The sequence below is a fragment of the Musa acuminata genome, chromosome BXJ1-5 (assembly GCF_036884655.1).
Source record: "Musa acuminata AAA Group cultivar baxijiao chromosome BXJ1-5, Cavendish_Baxijiao_AAA, whole genome shotgun sequence".
NCBI lineage: Eukaryota > Viridiplantae > Streptophyta > Magnoliopsida > Zingiberales > Musaceae > Musa > Musa acuminata.
Window position 1 is genome coordinate 9776467 of NC_088331.1, and position 22030 is coordinate 9798496.

The window sequence follows — 22030 nt, forward strand, 5'->3', positions numbered from 1 at the left end:
CGTGTCTTCGACGAGTGAGCTTCCCCTGACCCTGTTGCCGCTCCCCGTGCCTGAGGCGATGGAGTACGAGCGGCGCCTCCTTCTGGCGGCGAAGCTCGTCCTGTCGAGCGACCTTTCCGACGAGGGTGGCCGCCCTCCCGATCCCGCCGATATCAGGATCACGGCAACCGTCAAACCTCACCAGATCGAAGGAGTTTCTTGGCTCATCCGCCGCTACCATCTCGGCGTCAACGTCATCCTAGGTGGAAGTCCCTTGGATCCATCGTCTACTTTGCCGTCATTCCTTACTCTCCTTCCCTGTTGATGATATGTTTGTTGGTTCATTTGCAGGCGACGAGGTCAGGTTCTTTGAACTAACAAGAAGCAATTGAAATCCTTATAGTTGCTCATGTGTCGGTATATTTTGATCGTTGGGAACTTTATTGTCTTGAGAAAGCGAATTAGTGGAGCTTAGGGCATGTTTGCGGAATTAATGTGCCCCTTGTGTGTGAGTAGATATTCAACGCTATGTTCATTTAGCCGCTTCTAACCTCATAGTGCAATAATGGTTTATGATGTTCGATATATATCATGCTGTATGACGCAAGATCGTGTTTAACCATGTTTATGTGAGAGGCTACCCTATCACACTGTACTTTTGCTTGTAGTAGCATACCTGATTTGGCGAATGATCATCTTTCAATGACTAAGATGACCACCAATAGTAACTTGTCGGTTTGATGCTAATCTATCTTTGTTTTAATGAAAAAAAATTAGACACCACTTTTCCATTCTTAAGTACTGGAAACTACTTGTGAATTTATCGGTACACTTTTAAATTTCTAATGGTTCTAAAATCTTCCATCTAATTAACAAACCCATGAAAGAATGTCAGATAACAATCTTCATTATTGAAAGAATAAAAAATACAAGCAGCAAATAAGATATGCATATTGCTTTTGTTTGAGGGAAAAAAGATGTTAGGCTGGTATTTCTTAGCTTTGATCTAGAAGCAACAGCGAGTTGTGGATTTTGCTAAAGAATATTTGTAAAATCTTATAGAAAATGACTACAAAGAAAGAATGTCGTTTTGTTAAGTATATTTTGACTCATGTTCTATCTTCAATTATTTTATTCTTGTTTTATTATTTTGAGCTTTAATTCTTCTCCATCTGCCTTTTTAGTGATACATGGAATATGTGGGCAATTTAGGTAGCATCAGGTTGTTGTGATTTTACTTGTATAAAGAAAATGGGTTCATTGTTTCTGGTCCAGTAGCCAGAACAGATGGTCATGTGGTATATGCATTAAATATCAATTCAAATCGCACGTATTCTTTCAAATTGTTGTCTGACTTGTTAAAGCTGCATGGATGTTGGATAGATGGGCCTGGGAAAGACTCTGCAAGCTATTTCTTTCTTGAGCTATCTGAAGATTCAGTCACTATCATGTGGACCCTTCTGTGCGTGTGTTCCCCAAAAAGATGTGTTATGTTCTTATGCTAAGATTTGAAGACGATACTCAGCTTGATAATTACCCTCTTTTCATTCCACCCTTGCAGTGGTATTGTGTCCGTTAAGCGTCACAGATGGTTGGATATCAGAGTTTACCAAATTTTGTCCTACTTTAAGGGTTCTCCTTTATGTTGGTGAGAAAAAGTATCGTCTCGGACTTCGAAGGATGATGTATGAGAATCTGCAAAGGAAGTCTTCGTTCCTTGATGTAGCTCAACACTTTCCTATTTGATTCTTTCAGTGAATTATAACACTCTTCTTTTGTGTAATTTGTAGCAGCTCTTTGATGATTTGGTGGCTTCAATTTCCACTTTAATCCTTTCATATATTTTTTTTGTTAAAACTGCAGGATTTACCTTTTGATGTGTTGTTGACAACGTATGATATAGCTTTGTTGGATCAGAATTTTCTTTCTCAAATTCCTTGGCATCATGTTGTGATTGATGAAGCACAACGGCTGAAAAATCCTTACAGTGTATGTTCAAGGTTTTAAGCATTAATTTATGGATTAATGGGTTAACTATGCGCATAACTCTGATACTACAGAAATGTTCTTCCTAATGTTATTGTTTGCTGATCTTTCTGTGATGACTGGATTGTATTGACATTCTGTTTCGTGACATTAGAATATTTTGTAAGTGATCTATCAGCAATATTCTCCATTGCTTGCTGTTTATTAATGATATATTCTCAAGTTCGATGGCAACTTCTTTCTGTAAACTGAAACATACTGTTTCCAACATGGCTTGGTTTTCAATTTCGAAAGCTCTCCATTTTGTTATTTTTTTTGGCATGCTTTTTGTAACGTTTGGACATTTTGCAGGTTTTATATAATGTGCTTGAGCAAAAATTTATCATGCCTAGACGTTTGTTGTTAACGGGCACACCTATTCAAAACAACCTTACAGAGCTATGGGCCTTGATGCACTTTTGTATGCCTTCTGTTTTCGGGACATTGGAACAATTTATTTCCACATTTAAGGAGGCTGGAATTTCATCTAAAGGTAATCATTTGATGTTGATAACTTCAGTTTAAAAAAGAAAACCTAAGGATGGTAACAAATACATATATGATTCTTAAGAGCTCCATTGAGAGATTTATGAAATAGAAAATCAATGTTCTGTTGAAAAACTTGCCTGCTTTGAGTCTTTTTCCATTGATAGTGACCCTATTGTGAGAGATGTAGCTTTATTATTCTTTTATTGAATCCCTTATTTCTTCTTGTTTTCCTCTTCACTTCATTTTTTCGTACTCTGCCTTTTGTATTCTTACCTAAAAAAGATTATGCTTTGTCCATCTTTGCGTTAAAAGAAGAACAAGCCATTTTTTCAACTTGTAGTCACATGAGTTGTTGTTGACTTGTTAACATATTCCTGACTTTACATATTATTTGTGTTTCTGTAATGGTTCTCTAGTTTCATGTCTCCAAGCTTATGATCTCACAGTTGATATTAACTTGGTGAAATGAAGATTGTATGGCAATTTCACAGTTGGGTCAATGGGTCTATCACTTGGTTCCATCTTTTTTGCTATAAAAAGACAAGACTATAGTAATTAAATATTTTACTTGTACATTATGATATTTTATCCTATTAATTTATTTCTTGTTTCTTTCATTTTGGTTAATTGTTGTTCATGTGCTCTTGCTGAAGATATTAAAAGATGGTATATATGAAACTTGAAATATGTAATTGTCAATCAAGGCATAGAATTAAAGAGAATGTAGAAATGCAACATGTCTGGTGTTCTATGTATGCGTAACAAATTATATCAATGAATTATGGTTCACACATTCAGGTCCATTACAGTTTCTAATTACATCCTCAAGCTCCTTTTATTTTAACTTTTAAATTAGAAGTCCTATTTGATATAGCTCTGCTCTTTACATAATAATATAAGTAGTAGATATGGACTTAACTATTTGATCTTCATTTTGTACATGTATGTTCTTTTATTGGTTTCATAAGTAGAAGTTGGAAGAAAAGGATAGTACGTTGTGTAATGATACTGATCTAGAAACTTCTCTGGTTGATTGACCACTATCAGTTGGATGGTTAGTTTGGAGGGATGGCGAAGAATTGCTGTATCACCTGGCAATTAAGGATGCAAGCTTTTATGCTAACAACCCGGCAAGCTTATTTAGGATAAATGATAAATCAATTTTCCCTAACACTTGTATTACTTCTTAAATTGAATTTTAGGATTATCATTTTTTTTAATTTTATGCACTAAACTACAATGATCTAAAATGCATCAGGGCCTGCAGTTATCTCTTCCTCTTCCATTTTTCTTTTTTGAGCATTCCCTGTTCTCAATAATCATCAGATACCCATTCTTTAATAAAATGAATAAACCACTTTTTTGTATCTATCATGTGCATTGTGGGAGACATAGGTTTGCAATTAAAAAAATGACTATAGATCGTCGAAAGAATCAGTCTTCTTGTGATTAGATGTCTTGGATTCTGGTGCTTAGGATTCTTAGGGATACTTAGCGATAGAAGACATGAAGGAACCTTCTGTTCTTTCTTTGATCTTAGCCATCATGCAGAATTTTACTGGTGCGTTTTAGAGAGAAATATTACATTATAAACTTTTTCCTATGTTCCATTGTTTATCTGCAGGGTCTGAATCAGATAGGGTAAAGAGGCAATTTGGAATTCTCAGATATATATTGAGAGCGTTTATGCTCCGGAGAACAAAAGCAGTGCTTATTGAGAGGGGAACTTTGACTCTGCCGCCTCTTACTGAGATTACAGTGTTAGATCCTTTGTTGTGAAACTAAATTATAATATTAGCATCAGATGTCTATCTTGCATCTTTGAAGTTTTTTTCACATGGATCAATTAGCAAGTTTTGATAGTGTTCCTTGGGTGCTAATATATCTGGTGTTGTGTATAGGATGGCACCTTTGATGCCTTTGCAGAGGAAGGTGTACATGTCGATATTGAGAAAGGAGCTTCAAACACTACTGTCAATTTCGTTGGGAAGTACTAGCAATCAGTCCTTGCGGAATATTGTATGCCAAATTTTCACATAATTTAATATGCTGTAAAAATGTGTACTTTATCAACTGTGTTGTAGACTCGTACAGCATTTCAATCTGAATTTCTGTTATATGTTCATTGTAATGTTATCGTAAGTTTGTTTTTCTACTGAACCTTTTCATACAAAATAATTTGATGACTTGAGGTCGTAATGCTAATTATAACACAATGCAAAACTTCTTTAAGTCCTAGAATTTTGAGCCACATAAGCTATGCTTAAGATTAAACATGTCGATTGGCCATTTAACTTATGGAATTTACATTCATTTTCTTTTTCCCTAGAGTAATAAAGCATGGCCCTTTTTAGTATATCGTTATTCATATTTAGATGACATTTCTTACAAAAATATAAGAATCATAGGATTCCTATTTGTGTATTTTTTTATCATAGTTTATACAGTTACTCTAGTCTCTAGCTAAGTTATGCACCTGCTGATGTTTCCAAGGTACTACAGAAGTACAGATAATGTTTTCCCTAATCCTTACCAGGTAATACAACTTCGAAAAGCATGTAGCCATCCTTATCTCTTTACTGGTATGGAACCTGAGCCATATGAAGAAGGGGAGCATCTGGTTCAGGTAATTGAAAATTTGAAACTATTGTCAACACATTCCAGAGATTATCAGTCTTGATTGACAGATATATCTCAGGCACCTGGCTTCAGTAGCTGTTTACTAGGCAAATGACTGCTGATTTTGGTGCACCTTTGTGAATGGCAGGCTTTTTTTATCTTTCTTTTGTAAAATTTTTGGTCAGGCTAGCGGGAAGCTTATTATTCTGGACCTGCTGCTCCAAAAACTCTATGCAGCAGGACACCGAGTTTTGTTATTTGCTCAGATGACTCGTACACTCGACATTCTACAGGTGAATCCTATTTGTTCTAGACTAAATTGGTTATTTGCATATTTTGTTGTGCTTGTGTTTCTGGTATTATATATTTTTCAACACACACAATCTAGGACTTCCTGGAATTGCGTGAATACACTTATGAACGGCTTGACGGATCTGTACGTGCTGAGGAGAGATTTTCTGCAATAAGAAGCTTCAGTAAACAACCAGTCAAAGGTGATGTGATTCATCAAGATAAACAAGATGTTGCTTTCGTTTTTATGATCTCAACTAGAGCTGGAGGAGTTGGTCTCAATCTCATCGCTGCAGATACCGTGAGTTTCAAAGCTACACTTTGTTTTTCTTTCTGGTACTTTTCCTGGAAAGTCAAATTTTGAGATAGTTTAGTATTTAGCTACTGTGTCTTGTGCACAACTTTATTACACTTTGTTGTACTTAAATTTTATCCTCGTCAGTTAATTTTTTAAGCATTTAGAGGTATCTTGCATGATTGTAGGGTATGGTCCCAGTACAATACGGACACATATCAGTTATATTATATTCATACAAGTCTTTGGTCGTTTAGATGATTATGAAAACTATGAATTCTCTGGCTACAGTCAGTATAGTTCTAAGATACATTCTCTTTGCATGTTGGTTAGCAGTTCAAGTGAGGGCATGGTTGGATTCTCATACAAGTCTTTGGTCGTTTAAGAGATTGTGAAAACTATGAATTCTTTGGCTACAGTCAGTATAGTTCTAAGATACATTCTCTTTGCATGTTGGTTAGCAGTTCAAGTGACGACATGGTTGGAATCTGAACTGATATTGGGTATTTATTAGCTAAGTTGTTTTGCCAGTGGCTTTCTTTTGGTATGAGCATCATTGCACCATATCTTAAGCTCGGAGTCAGATGGAAAGAGAGAGGAGAAAACATGGAGACATCACTTCTTTTGGCATCATTGCTAGGGAATTTTTTTGCTTGTGGCTGTATGAAGCAATTCAAAGAAGTATTTTCTTGGTTATCTTTAGAAGCCCATTGGATAATTTACCGGCTACCAATGAGTCTTGGTCATACACAAATACCAGTTGAGTATGTCATGCTCGTCACCTCATTTTGAACCTTCAAAATGAATCCTGTTGTCCTATAGAACTGAAGTGGGTCAGAAAATCTTAACCTGTCAGGTAGCTGTCGATGGACCATACCAACTGACTTTCTGCTTGTTATTTATTTCCACTCGTCGAATTTTCTCTTCTCTTGCTATTTTGAGTAAATTTTCTTGGACCACAGCTCCTTTGAAGGAAAGCGAGTTATAGATTGGCCTTGATATCATTTAGTTCTCTTATCTTTTTGGCCTCCTTAACTTAAGCATGAGTGCCATCTGCTGGATATAACATTAGCGCTGATTGATCATAGTGATCACCTAGTCTAGGAGAATAGGTTGGCAACCCACTGCAGCATCACATCATTTTCCTGGTCATCGCCTCGGATTCTGAGAAGAAACATTCAAGGTCTTTCTCTTCTGTACGGTTGCTTTTGACTAAAGCACTTTCACACATGTTATCCTTTTGCATTTTTCATGTCATTTCAGAATCATTCCTTCTTTCTCTAAAATTGACTCTCATCTAATCCAGATGACCCTTCTATAAAGTAATACTTCTAGTTCTAGGATATTGGAAATTTCAATATCCAAAACAAACATTTGAAAAAGAAGTTTACATATATATGAAATTATGAATATTTCCTTGTAGGAGCATCTTCGTTGTGTCTTGACTATGCTGTTATACTCTATTTTGAAAAACTTATTCTCTTAGTATGTCTGAAGAAAGGAGTAAGTAGTACATCATACAATATTATAAATTCATCAATCCTTCAACTTGAAAGCTCATTTTCTTGGCTCATACTGAATGTTATCAGTTTGTTGGTACTTGTAATGTTTGAGTTGGGAATTGAAGCGTTAATATATGCAGCAGGCTGCCTTTTGAATTGCAACAGAAATAATCTGCACCAAATATTGCCCCTTTGTTATTGAGTTGACAATAATTGCCAATTTGGTTTGATGTAACCAGAACACTTCACTTTGAAATCAATCAGAATTATGCTATATTTATGCTAAATATGCAAATGATTTAATGACAGCATAACAACTAGCGGAACTATGAAAGTCCTTTTGGCATTTTAAACATAATCTCAATGTTTTCCTCAAGGTTTTTAAAACCGTATTGTACCACTTGATACGAGCGGTATATACCGGTTCGTCAGTAGACCGACACGCGGACCGCCTACTATCAGGCGGTATCAGGGGAAGAGGGTGTCCAAGCGGAGAAGCACCACCTAGTAGAGGAGGGCAACCCAGCGGATCGCTTGCTACCGAGCAACGGTAGCGGAGGAGGGTGACCAAGCGGCAAGCGTCGACACAGAAGGTGATGGGAGAAGCAGGAGAGAGAGAGAGAGAGAGAGAGAGAGAGAGAGAGAGAGAGAGAGAGATGGGGTTGTGCGTCTCGAGGGTGGCAAAGGTCGCCGAGAGCAACGTGGTGGCAGCGGAGGAGGGTGACCAAGCGGCGGGCGGCGACACGAATGGTGATGGGAGGAGCAGGAGAGAGAGAGCAAGAGAAGAAAGGAGAAAGCGAGGGGGAGGGATGGGGTTGTGCGTCTCGAGGCTGGATGGGTGCATGGGAGGGTAGCAAAGCTCGTTGGCAGGGACGCGATGATAGCGGAGGAGGGCGACCAAGCGGCGAGCGTCGACATGGGAGGTGATGAGAGGAGCAGGAGAGAGAGAGAGAGAGAGATGGGGAGGGATGGGGTTCGTCTCGAGGCCGCTCGGCTATCAATGTTTGCAGACGTAAAGTAAATATGATAGTAATACAAATATTAATTGTCAGGGTGCCTTTGTAAGAGTTCATATTATGTCCAAGAAAAATATGCTAATATGAGATGTAGAATAGGTTAGCTACCTTCTTTGTTGTTGATTCCTCCCACTTGTATGACAGTTCTGCTGAAAGCATTATCATTAGAATCTTGGCGTACCGCCCCGTACATCGGTACCATACTGAGCAAGACTCGGTACATCGGTATGGTACAAAATTAAAAACCTTGGTTTTTCTGGATCGTGATAACACTATAACACTTGAGTAGTAAATGATGGATTTGGTAGATGATTTGCAACTAGGAATATGGGTAACATCACATAAATGCACAGGCTACGAAAACAATGGTTTCTTAATAAGCTTTTGAGTCCAGTTTTATTGGTCAGACTTAACTATCATAAATATAGTAGATGATGATGAAAGACTTTTTTTTCCAGGAATTCTAGAACTTTAACATTTTTCATGACCAAATAGTTTAATTTTTTGGGCCTAAATTCATTTAAAATGTCAGTATAGCTAATTTTCTGGTAAAACAACATTTTGTGTGCAGTCCTGTATGTTCTATTGTCACTTATGAAATTACTTTAGGTAATCTTTTACGAGCAAGACTGGAATCCTCAAGTAGACAAGCAAGCCTTGCAGCGTTCTCACCGCATTGGCCAAATGAACCATGTGTTATCCATAAATTTGGTAACAGAACACACCATCGAAGAGGTGAAGAAATTATTTTCTCTTGAAATGAATATTTTTGGTCTGAAATTTGTAACATTGTTTTACCATAGCCGATGTATATGTCTAGGCAATCATGAGAAGAGCAGAGAAAAAACTTTGGCTAAGCAACAATGTTGTTCATCAAGAAGAAGAAACATATGCAGCAGGAAAGGATGTTGGAACTGATACTGGTGACATGCGGTCACTCATTATTGGCTTACAATTATTTGATCCCATGGATGTCAACAAAGACTCCATTGATGCGGATAATATGGTGGAACTCAATGAAATGACTGATAAAGTGGTTGAAATCCGTAATCATGAAACATCAGATAAGGATGTCCGAAGATTCAAAATTAATAAAAAAGATATGTTGGAAAGCGGTGACATGTTTGCAAAATCTTATGGATCTGCTACTTTTGATCCTAGAGTTGATGAGGCTTCATATTTGTCCTGGCTGCAGAAGTTTAAAGAGGCTTCATTGTCTGGAGAGGCTTCCTATTTGGAGCAGGGAAAGAGAAGACATCTGTCAGAAGAATATCAACGAAAACGTGAAGCTGAGAAGAAAAAGGCAGAGGAGAAACAGTTAGCAAAGTGGGAAGCTCTTGGTTACCAGACATTAGCTATTAAGGAGCCGGATCTCATAGTGGAGAATAGTGTTCTGTCTGATTTGGGTTCTGTCCAGTTTGTGTACGGAGATTGCACTAAACCATCAAAAGTTTTCCCATCAGAGCCTGCTATAATTTTTAGGTACTTTTTATTTTTCACAGATGCTAATGAAAACTATAAATGAATTTAACTGCAATTTTGCTCTAGGTGCTATCACATATCATCACTTATTTTGTTTCAAAACAGTGCCAACCTTTGGTTTATTTCTTGCTTATTTCCTTTGCTATTGAAAGTTCATCAACATGACATTTGGATCCCTGATCATTAAATTGATTTCATCTGCAATAACTTTTTGGCTCTGTGTTTCCACATTAACTTCGTTTTCCTTATTTTGTGCATAGAAAGTTATCATGGCTGTCCTCTTACATACTTGGTATCTCTCCTCCATATATCCTAGTGATTTGTTGCCATAACTTGCTGATTTGCAAATGCAATCTCTAAATGCAGGGATCCAAACAAAGAATTTATAAAAATGCAGCATTTTCATATGTAGAGATCCAACAAGCCACCTTAGTAGTAAATGCTGCATTTATAGAAATGCAATCTGCCACTGCATGCATTACATAATATGGTTGCATCCACAAATTCATGCATCCTAAACAGCATCAAATAATTAGGTTATTGCCCATTAGTTATTGTATTGAGAGATATTCCTTAAGAATTGAAGAAGTTTTTAAATATATAATGACTTCTCCCTTTATGTGGTACTCTTTAATATTTGTTTTCCTTTACTTGATTTAGAAATTTGTTTGCAGTTGCATTGATAACTCTGGAAGATGGGGACATGGCGGAATGTTTGATGCTCTAGCTAGTCTTTCAACATGTGTCCCAGATGCCTACCACCATGCTTTTGAATGTGATGATCTTCATATGGGGGATTTGCACTTAGTGAAGTTAAATGGTTGTTTCTTACATCTAACCATCTTATCATCAACATCATCATCATATTTTTATTCTTTGTTTTAGATTGTACAAAAGCAACAAATCAATTTATGAAGCTAAAAATTAATTTAAATTGAATATAGTATGTTAAGGATTTGTGTGCTACTGCTGTCTATATTCTGCTTGTGCTGCATAGACAAACATGGTGTCTGTGTTAATGTGATCTTTACCTTGATGAATTCTGAATATGCTCCAGTTAATTTCTTAGATTTTTTTGTTAAGTATAATTGTCTAGGTTTGGTTTATTCAGTAGTGCTACCAAAGAAATATCAAATATGACTAGTTTGGTTTATTCTGAAAAAGAAGGCAGAGTCACGACTTCTAATGGGTCACATATTATCCTACTATTATGAATGTATCATGGGGCTTTGCTTATGAAAATCCTATGACGAGCTTAGAGATTTTTGAATTGATGTTAATCCTTCAATCGGTTTATGTTTTTCAGTACTTTTTGTTTCCCAATATTAAGTGCATGTTGGCCTGAAGGTGTGTGACTGTTATTGGTCGAGAGCCATGCTTATATTAGATATATCAAATTTCTTATTCTAGGTGTTAGCTACCTAAGTCAACCCTCCTCTCCTGTCATCAGATATGTATTTGTCTTTGCTTTTGCCTAATGCAGCCCTCTTCTCCTGCTATCCAATATTTATTTACTCTTCTTTCTTGTGTCTGCGTGAAGAAGTTGGGAAACCCATCAATTTTAGATGTCTGATCCATTGAAGATGACATTTTTACCTCTTCTGAAGTAATTGAACCTTGCATGTCCATCTTGACTTCAATGAATCATTAGTGGGCTTTAAGGAATATTTCAATCTCAAAGATATAAATATTTGGCCTTGGTAAATTATGGAGGATCACTGAGCCAAGTTGAGTTATTTTGGACCATGGATTTCTTATCATTTGTACTGTTCATATCATGAGTGAGATCTGTTGTTTTTTTGTGAAAAAAAGGTCTTAACTGCATTCTTATGATATTTGAAGTTGTAAGCTGACTTGGATCTAAATAAGTAAAAAAATAGTTTTATCAGTTTATGGTTGTCCTCTACTTTTAGAAGTTTGTTAAGGTATGATAATCAAATTTTACCCCGAATGATTAGGAACTGATAATTCAAGTTATGGTTACTTATCGTGTTATAATATAGTTTTTCCTGATAGATTTACCTGTTGATACACACATACACACACACACACACATGTGTGTGTGTGTGTGTGTGTGTGCGTGTGTGATTTGTTAGATCGTCTAGGGAAGCTGACTTATCTTCACTGTGGTCTCATGATCCATGTAATTAGGAGATAGGGTCATGTACACTGTATTGCGCATTGGCAGTGACCTCTGTACTAGAAACATATCTGACCTGCACCAGCGTGCATCCTGCTCTGTTATATGCTATCTTAAGCTGATACCATAGTATGAGAATGCCACTAGCAGGAATTAAACTTTGAACCCCAACTGCATAATTTTGAGGTCTCATACCATCTGGGTTGCTGTCCTACTAAATTAATAAGTTGTTGACAGGATTGTGAATTAGTTAAAAAGCATGTTACTCTTTGGGGTCACCAAAGATTTAGCTTAACAACTACTACTAAGTTTTGTGTAAAAGGATTACTGAGTGAGAAAGTTATTACCGGACAAGTGATTATCAAGTTCTTATAAGGTTTCAAATCATGATCTGCACCAAGAAAATAGAAGAAGATGCTTTGTACATAGCAAAACAACATTTAGCATGAGGATTGTATAATATAATTGATAGTACATTTTGTATTTCATGTTTACTTTTCTTTATCTTGAAATAAATGCTCAAATGAAATCTTTCCTTGCAGCAACACTGTTGTGTAACTATGATTATTCATTCTTTATATACATGTCTATATCTACATAAATAATGCCAATATATGACATACTTCAGTTTCCTGTGGTGATGAAAGCATTGTACAAAATTCTCCTCTATGGGTTGCACTTGCTGTTGTGCAATCATATAATCCTCGACGTAAAATTCCAAGAAGTAATATCTCTATGGTTGATCTGGAACGATGTTTGTCGAAGGCATCCTTCGCAGCTGCTCAAAATTCTGGTAATTTTTTGAAATTTAACATTTCAAGTCTTGGTCATATTCTTCATTTGTCAGTAATATAATTATACACTCACCAACAGTGGCATCACTAAAAAGGCTGAGAAACTAAGAAACTAAGAGAAAAGGATTGATGCATCCTCTTCCTCCATTTTTCTCTCATCATGTTCTTTATAAATTTGGTTTTTATAAATCAGCTTTCCTGCCTTTTTCATCAAGAAAATAACACTACAACTAATTTAACCTTTTCTAAAAATTGAGCTATTAATTGCTACAAATTGAAGTTTGTGACCAACTCAAAATTTTTCTTGTAGTTTCCAAATTATGCAAATTATTCTATATAATTTAACTCCCAATCACCATTTCTTTTCAGTCTCCAATGCAGTTAATCAATTTTCTATTCAATAGCAGTATGTTTCTTCACAGAAATATCCTAAATCATCAAAATTAATCTTCTTCGGGTAGTTGGTTGCAGAATTAGGCTGGAATTATATAAAAGTTCAGTGGGTTATTCGAAATGGTGCATATAGCAAATGCTTTATAATGTTAAACTGCCTCTTTCATTCTGGTTTATGGTGTTCTCCGAATTGGAATACTATTGAATGGAGGAACTAGCTAGTGATTTAGTTACTTTGAGCTTATTGCAGATATCCATATTCTTGATAGTACATAAATGAACTGGGATTGGTTGCTACAAATGAGATCCTAAAAAGCTGATACTACAAATGTTTTGTGGTTAGACACAAGTGATGGAGGACTCAAGTGCCAGCTCTGCTATTATAAAATGTGTTTTTAATAAGCACCTTGGAGGTGGATGAGGGAGAAAAGGACCCAGGGGGTGGATGAGCGAGCAACCCTTTACATAACCTTTGCGGGTTAAGGAGTAGCAAATGTTGACGTAGATCACTGTGGTGAGTCAATAATAATGGATCCTCAAACATAGAACCAGGAAGGGAGATAGGTGAGGAAAGACACCTAGATGAGTTTCATCAGTATGGGTGGTACATACCAATCTATCGGTACACTCCACCATACCATGTGTCAGTATATCGATACATATCATATCAATGGTTGGTTGGTACACCTATACGGATCGATAAAACGAACCATGCTAAGAATAACACAACTCTCTCTCTCTCTCTCTTTTTCTCAAGTTTTCTGGCACCTAAGTTCTAACATTGTTCCTTTATGAACATTTGTTATTTTTCTAGGCCTTGGAATCTGTTGAATGTAAACAAAAATACATCTTTCATATTGGTGAATTCGTGGGAGCCAGATTCTCCAATTCTCCATATACGTGAATTAATGGAATCCATTCTTTTTGTTTGTATTTCATAGTTCACTAATAAATCTGTGATATATTTTCCACTGTGAACTTGAGGGATAATAACCAGAACAATTTGTGATTATTTTGCTTTTGTTATCCACTTTGATTAAGAGTTCACATCCCTATCTTGTTTGAGAAGCTTCTCAGCATTGAAATTCTAGATTCACATTTTCATGATTTCTTCTTGATGATGTAAAATTATGGGTTTGCACCAGATAATGATTAAACTGTTTTGTGCTGTTTTATTAATCTTTAAGCTTCCATTCATATGCCACGGATTGGCTACCAAGATGGATCACAACGCTCAGAGTGGTACACAGTGGAACGCCTCCTATGGAAATATGCATCAATCCATGGCATCACTATATATGTGTAAGGCACTATAACTTCAATTAATGCCATTTGCTAATTGATATTATGCATTTCTTCCACTTTCATCTGATATCTGCTTATTGATTCCATGAACTTACCCTTTGCTTCTTTTCCATCATCCTGATAAGTTCATATGCAGGTACTATTATCGGCATCCATCCAGAGAGCAATAAGAGCTGATATTTTCAAGTTCTGCTATGTAAATTATTTATGATGTGTTTTATATAGAAGAAGCTTTGCGCCATGAACAACTACCTATATTAAGATTTATGTTGATGGACATGGAACTGATAAAAATAGATGCTGAAACTCTCTTTGTGAGGTGTTAGAATTTGTTCTGTTTAGTACTTGCAACTTTCACATTTGCAGAGCTGTTGGCAACTGTATTGTTTCTTGGTATGTGTGCATTACCTTGGTGGATCAGCATTAATGTTAGCAACTCCTTGACAACATATTCTTGAAGGTGTCTGTAATATTGGTACTTGATGATTCATGTTTCAACTCATACGATACAATTTTGGCTGACTCGAAAATGAGGCATCAAGGTGTTTGTTTTGCTACTATTATGTATTAGCTATGGTTCTGCCGGTGCTGTCAATTCCTATGTGATGTAAGGTTGCAAATGTCATACTTAGGCTATTCATGTGTCTGATTGTGTTCATTGTAGTTCTTATATTGTGAGAGAACTTACAGTTTTACCATGCCTTGGTAAATTTTGGAACCAACAGATGAAGTTGAACTCTACAAACAAAGTTGGAAAAACACATACTCTCTATTTTGGAACTGCAACAGGTAAAGCTCAACTGATCATTTACAGTTGTGTTTTAGTGCTCGTAATTTCATAACATGTTTGCAACAGCAACAACATTAATGGGACTAACACATTGTTTAAATGTAGTTTCTCTTTGTGGATGTAGCATGAATGGAAAAACCATTTGTTCTGTCATCAGTCTATTTGGAGGACCACCTGAAAGCCATCAGCTTAACTGCCCAACTTGTGGTGCCAGTTTGGGCCTAATGATGTGGAACCAATCTCTACACATGATCCTGGTTTTTGTTGTTTGTGTTGCAAATGGAAACCAAGTCCAATGTGACAGATGCAGGTAGGTTATGTTGCTGCAAAACCATGCCGGTGCCTTGAAGCTTAGTTTTGGTAGCATATCTTGGGATTTCATGGGCAGAGGTTGTGCCACTCCACAGCAAGGTATTGAATTCTGCTTGTTCTATTCTGGGGTGTGGAGAAATCTGCACGAGGGCCAGTATTTGCCTTGCACTAGGTTGTGCTAAATAAATCTGAAGCCAATTTGTAGTAACTTGAAAGATATTTTCAGGTTGCTCACTGTGGATTCTTCTGGTCTGCAGCATTGCATTTGTTTCATGACTGAAATTATGGCACAGGTTCAATTATTTTACATGCTTTTTTACTGTTGCATCAATACATTAGCATTTCTTGTGTACTCATGGATTATCTCTTTCAGCTGATAGGATGATGATCCTTTCTGGTTACACCGCTATGGTGGTTCAAGTGATCTTGAATAAGATAAGTAAAAGCACAGCATTGGAAAATGATGCATTCTTTGGTAGCATGTTCTGCATGTGAATTGTTTAGAATTTATGTGAAACAGAATAATTCTTTTGTGCTATATATATAGCTGTTCATGGTTAATATGCTGGAATTAAGATGTCACCTAACACTACTTTTTTGGCGCATTGTTTGTATGGTCTTGTAGGGTGATGTCGCAAGACAATTTTTTAGAGTACTAGTAATGATGATTGCCTTATCACAGTCAGCAATATGGCAGCAGTCAGGTGGGTGCTGATAACGTCGTCCCGACGAAAAAAATATGAAGGAACACCAGCATGCATGTCTTCATGCTTGGAGAATAAAAGATGAGTGCAGCTGTGGCCATCACAACAGGTAGAGATGTTCCATACCTGTCTCCATTCTTTTCTTGGAGCATTCCGAAAAGAATCCACGATCATCTAATAAATTAATTTTTGTACATCTAAAATATCAGTTTGATCACATCTATTTATCAAAGATTGAGATCCCGAAACTTTTTATATCATATAATTTAGTTGGTAAGGATCTTGATCATTGATAATAAGGTTAAGGTCTTAAGATTCGATCATTGTGCTTTAACATGATGGGCTCGATGTTTGTCATCAGGAGGGATCTTTTGGGACGAAGCTGTGACACAAAAGCCATCATCTTTTTTGGGGCCAGATTAATGGCCGTCGTCCTGGTTCTAACCACGAGACAAAGCTCACATTCTACCTCCCCTTTGATGTCAGTAAAAGCGATTGGAATCCATAGGAACAAGACAATAACGTGGTCACACCAAAGGCCTCATTTTTGTCCCCCGGGTTGGACCATTGAAGCTGCACTGTCCTCCTCCAAACAAAGGACCACCAACAACCGCTCTCTTGCGTATGGTGACAGTCTATGCTTACTACTGTTGACACACATGACTTGGAGAACAAACAAGCAACATCGCATGATCAGATCCCGTCGGCCTACGGACTGTTCATGCATCCGGCAGCATGTACTGTTTAGCGGCTTGTCAGGTATGGTTGAAGTAAGTTGATCCTTCTTATCTCTCAAAGAAGATATGACAGAGAAAAAGAAAGAAGATGGTTGCTGGTAAGAACACGATCACACATATTGACCTTCCAATAAACTTTGTGCACCGTGCAAAGGAATGAACATGTGAAGCTCGACTGCAGCATGTCGAATCATAAATCGTGAATGACGACAATGATGACTGCTGCTTGCAGAGCTTGCGCTTGTGGGTGTTCTTACACCCTCCGCGGAATCTCGCCCTGTTTGCATTTCCCTTTTTTTCCTCACTGTTTGGTCGGATTCTTCCACTTCTCTCTTACAGCACCTTTTGTTGTTTTCGATACGCCAGTTTAGTTAAAGTGCTGCCCTGTTCTCGTTTACCTTGACATGGTTAGTCTAGCAGCACAGTGTAGCGTCGTTCCTACCCACATGACAAGTGATGAGATCGTTAGGATATTAAATAAATAATAAACAAGAAAGTTGTAGTTTGGGAAGAATTGTTCTTGATAATATTTACCATTTGATCTATTTTGATAAGTGGAAAAGAAAATTTGTTCATGGAAATCTGTTGACTTGTATCTGTTAATTCTTTTTTTATTATCTTTGTTGCTTGATTGATTCGAGGAATGCAGTCTTTTATGTTGCTTGATACTGATTCATTATGTCAATTTACATCTACTGGTTCACTTTATGTAGGACTTTTTCTGTCTTTTCAGTATGTACTTTGACAGGAACACTCTAATGGTTTTTCCTGAGAAGTCACCGGCATTTCCGTGATTAGCTTTTACTCACTGGTCTTTCTTTTCTTCTCAACATTAGCTTTATTCTTGCAGTCTCGTCTATGCGTTGGTGGACAAATCATCCTTCACCGGTCCTCTGCCGTCCTTTGAATGGCGAGGCGCCCCCACTCTGTGAGTGTTCCATCACCTTTTCCCTTGTAATTTAGTAGGACAATTCAACACCTTCATCATAAATAAAAACATAAAAATAATCCACTGGTTACAATGATTCATTTTACCGATCTATATCGATATATTGATTAGTTATCGATATAATATTTATTGGGTTATACCGAATATATCATCATGATAGAGATATACTATCTGTATCAATCCATTGTAGGATCAATATATATCGCTCATGCGTAGTACCATTCTTTAGCTTGTTGACAATCTCATGAAATCAAAATCTAAGCAAAAGACTTTCTTAAGAGTTTATACATTGTGTAAAGTTTTTTCTTAACGATTTAAGCTTTTAGATTTTTAGTAATCTAAATAAAACTTTTATCATGGTATTTGGAGTAGATTGAGTTAAAATCATATATATGTATTTTTTCTATTTTGTTTGTTATTTCGTCTAATGTTAATTAATATGTTTGCATTTGATATGTATTAGGTCATTTTTGTGACAACTTAAGTTTTCGAGATTTCTATTGACCTAATTGAAATCCTTACCAAAATTACTCTTATTTCTTATCTAGCAATGTAGAAGTGATGCATATAAATATGAAATTTAATGATCTTTAAGAAGCTAGAAATAAATATTAGCAACTGTTTCTGACTGTAAACTGTTCTTCCATTCCTTCCTGCACAATAAAAGAATCAAAACGTTCAATGTGTGACTTTGTGGCTTGCTTGTGCTCGACTTGTCCAGCTTTCTTAGGGACAATTGTTAGGTCTAAGTCAATCAAAAAAGTTTTCGTCTTTTGTCTCATTGTCTGCTCATTGCCACAAACATTGCAGTACTACAACAATTTTGGGAACAAAAACTTGCCTTTTACCATACAAACTGTTATATCAAACAGTACAAACATTGTACACAGTACTACTGTTGGCAGTGACTAAGGAGCCCTTTGTGAGATCCATAAGGCAGAATAGAACATAAAATAATTCAGAATGGACAATAGATTATAAATTTAGAAAATATCTACTAGCTTAAGATCTTGGGATTGAATCTTGTCTTCATCATTGTCCTATGAAAAAAATTTGTTTGGATTAAAATCTCCCGGCGTGGATGATCAATGTACATAGTCTAACCTCAAGGACGATGATCCAATATAATTATTTTGCATAATAGCATTTGTAGGCTACAAGCTCATGTTAGGTGCATCCGACCTAATAGAATAAATGACTCATTAATATGTGCAGCCTAGATTAATAATTAAAAATATATGTCTAATTCAATAGCAGAAGGTTCTATCTAGTCTGTCAAATCAATTCTTTTCCCATGATGTGCAATGGAGTATTGTAATCTTTATTACTTGAGGTCAAAACTCTAGTACGACACACATAATATGTCCGATACTTTGTCTATTCAGATATTTGTTTTTCACAATAAATTATAAAGTGTGTGAATAATTTTTATGGTTCCTTCCTGTGCCAATAGGAATTCACTGTTGCAATGCCACTGCAGAGGCCGCCTCATTGTTCCAAAGGTATCTGAGACGCTATGCTCCTCCATGAACTCCGTGTTTCGGCCCTTAATTGCTTCTGTTAGCAATAGGCTACTGAACTGCGTAATGTTGCGGCCATGTAGGTAGACTTCTGGTGCAGTTCCCCTTTCAGCGTTCCATCACAATAATGCGTCTCCAGCTTTTGTCATCATCTGTCGCTATGCATCACTCATCATGGTTCGTTCGGAAAACAGGTGCAGCTCTCTCATATATCTCTTCCTCTCCTTTCTTGCACGCCATTCCTGTGATATTTGTCACGCATGGGAGTTGAACTCATTTACAACACACGAGAAGTCGCTGCAGAGCCTTCTCGCACCATTTGATCCATCTTGTCATCTGGATCACGTTTGCAAGGTTGCAAACGAGGAGTTGCGATGTCAGTGGCAGCGGATTGCTCCATCGCTGTTGCTTTCTGTCTCGTGACCTCCATACGGTGGTTGTGGGGTTAGATAGAGGAAGGAAGGATGAGGCAGGAACTCCTCTCTATTTGTGGCAGCAGTCCAAATGGTAGGCTGTTGTTGTGGTACTCCAGGTGTACTGCAAGTGCCCTTTGGGGATGAAGAGCAGTTACTGCCTCATTGGAGGTTTTCACCTTGCTGCTGAAAGAATGATTGAACTAAAGCCAAAATGATTGAGAGAGAGAAAGAGAGAGAGAGAGAGAGTTGTCGAGGTGATTTTGATGTCAGCATCACTGATTTCTTGAGACCATTTCAAGTTCTACCACCTTCTCCTCCCTTGGCCTTTTAACTTTAGGTTTGAGGAATCCTTCATCATCATCCTTCTCCATTTGGAGGACTTTTATTAAGATATAAACCTGGATTCTCCTGATAAGAGTTTTCCTTGAATGAGGAGAATTAGTGCCCTGCTTTGCTTTTGTCACTTTGTTAACTCGGAGTAAGCACATGATCGAAGGTAAATGGGTCTCCAATTCAGCAAAAGGGAGTCAGTCTGTGGCGAGTCACAATACACACACACATACCTCAGACATGCTATCACAAACACACTTGTCAGCTACAGTAGTTACATGTGTACTGAACAAGCTTCTTTTAGCCTCGTTATCGAGTATGGGAGAAGTGGAGCTGCTGTTGTTGTTGTTGGTTCGAGCATGAGTAACCACGCCATTAGAGGCAAAAGATTTGACCTCCATTTCCGGTTCCAGTTGAGGAGGGAGCTGATGATGATCCGTCGCTCCCGCGATTAGATGTAGAAGAACGGATACGTGCGTGCATGCATGGCTGTTGCAGACCATGGGTTCTAATTATACTACTCCCACAGGAATGGCTCCTCCACCCGGAACACGACGCCGTCTTCCTCGGTAGAAGGCAGCCATGAGGAAGGAGGAGAAGAGTGGCAGAATGCGTCTCTGAGGTCGAGGAAGAGATCCGGCAGGTCAAAGAGCACGTCTTCGCCGTCGCTCGACGGCGTCGTGAGGGAGTGGGAGACCGGCTGCTCGGCCTGGCCCGGGCATGCGGCGGCCAGCGCCGCCGCAGCCTGGATGTCCTTGGGGGCCGCCGTGGCCGGCCGCGGTAGCACGGCTGCCAGCTCCGGGAAGTTGAGGTGGGCAGACTGGCCCTTGATGGTCAGCGCCGCCACGTCGTGGGCTCGTGCCGCCATCTCGGCGGTGGGGAACGTCCCTAGCCATATCCTCGACTTCTTCCTGGGCTCTCGGATCTCCGACACCCACTTGCCCCAATTCCGCATCCGGACGCCGCGGTAGACGGGATGCTTCCCATCCTTGCTTCGCTTCTTACCTCCTCCTCCTCCACCACCAACACCACAAGGAGCAGCCTCAGCCTGTCTCTTGGATCCACCCTTAGAGGCCGTCTTCTTGTTCTTCTTCATGTTCCTTGAACTGTGGCCGAGTAATTCTGGTGAGGCACTGGGACAACAGGACGAGGCCATGGAGGACAAGGAGGAAGAGGAGGAGCAGGAGGTAATGGTGGAGAAAGAGGAAGAGAAGGTGATAGCTTCACATTCTTGCCTGAGTAGCTCTTTCATGGATGGAGACTCCAAAGGTCCTTGTGGAGGCGAGGGGCAATGCAAAGTGGTCGCATAAATAGTGATGTGATGAGCCAAAAACCCCACAATACTAGAGAGAGAGAGAGAGAGAGAGAGGTGGATGAGTGACCTACTACCATTGACTCCACATTTACTCTCTGCTTTGTTCCATTAGAGAGGCCAAGAAAAACCAAAGGAGGAGTTCATGTGAACTTGATGTGTTCCATGTGCCATTTTGACCCTCTTTGGATTTCCATGTAAGATCAATACAGAAACATATATCATCTAATGATGCATGTTTCCAATCTATCATCCTTCAGTAGTGAGACATGGATGCCAATAACTAGTAAGCTCAACATCATCAACTCTAATTTCCACCAATTGAGGTTTAGCAGCACCAACTTGCATGATTGGGAACAATTATCCTCTAATTTCTAGTGAACCAACACTTCAAGTGGCCATGAGGCTGTCTCTCAAACCCTAATCTCTCTAGCTTCCATAGCATCATTACTTGTTGACTGTATGTGATACTGGCACATGGAGAGACACCCATTGACATAAACATATATAAACATGTCAAATTGGCACATGAATTATGGGAAGAAGCCACACGAGAAACCTCTCTACATCAAAAAACATTAAATGAGGGAATTATTGAATTATGAAGTTGTCTCATCTGATGAACCATTA

At 38.0% G+C, this 22030-nt stretch overlaps 2 protein-coding genes across 6 annotated transcripts; one reads left to right on the forward strand and one right to left on the reverse strand.

Moving 5' to 3' along the window:
* The first annotated feature begins 7 nt into the window (after positions 1–7).
* Positions 8–14658, forward strand: LOC135585973 (probable helicase CHR10). Of its 5 annotated transcripts, none has more exons than XM_065182920.1 (17): positions 8–242; positions 331–338; positions 1363–1441; positions 1541–1701; positions 1843–1968; positions 2317–2497; positions 4118–4253; positions 4395–4512; positions 5030–5119; positions 5298–5405; positions 5501–5704; positions 8826–8951; positions 9037–9698; positions 10373–10518; positions 12467–12631; positions 14213–14327; positions 14467–14658. In XM_065182920.1, exons 1-17 carry the CDS (start codon positions 59–61, stop codon positions 14498–14500), a joined length of 2643 nt encoding a protein of 880 aa, XP_065038992.1. In that variant the 5' UTR covers positions 8–58; the 3' UTR covers positions 14501–14658. The 5 variants fall into 5 exon arrangements, with proteins under 5 accessions (XP_065038992.1, XP_065038989.1, XP_065038990.1 ...); XM_065182917.1 differs by having other exon boundaries at positions 106–242; positions 331–487; positions 14456–14658; XM_065182918.1 differs by having other exon boundaries at positions 106–242; positions 331–487.
* Positions 14659–20250: 5592 nt separating this feature from the next.
* LOC135673704 (ethylene-responsive transcription factor ERF039-like) lies at positions 20251–21355 on the reverse strand. The gene has a single exon (XM_065182921.1). It carries the CDS (start codon positions 21338–21340, stop codon positions 20606–20608), a length of 735 nt encoding a protein of 244 aa, XP_065038993.1. The 5' UTR covers positions 21341–21355; the 3' UTR covers positions 20251–20605.
* Positions 21356–22030: the final 675 nt, after the last annotated feature.

Coding starts and splice junctions, on each gene's coding strand:
- LOC135585973 (XM_065182920.1), top strand. CDS start 59: ATGGAGTACGAGCGGCGCCTCCTTCTGGCGGCGAAGCTCGTCCTGTCG. Junction 1,442..1,540: donor ACTATCATGTGGACCCTTCT/GTGCGTGTGTTC, acceptor CCACCCTTGCAG/TGGTATTGTGTCCGTTAAGC. Junction 9,699..10,372: donor GAGCCTGCTATAATTTTTAG/GTACTTTTTATT, acceptor ATTTGTTTGCAG/TTGCATTGATAACTCTGGAA.
- LOC135673704 (XM_065182921.1), bottom strand. CDS start 21,340: ATGAAAGAGCTACTCAGGCAAGAATGTGAAGCTATCACCTTCTCTTCC.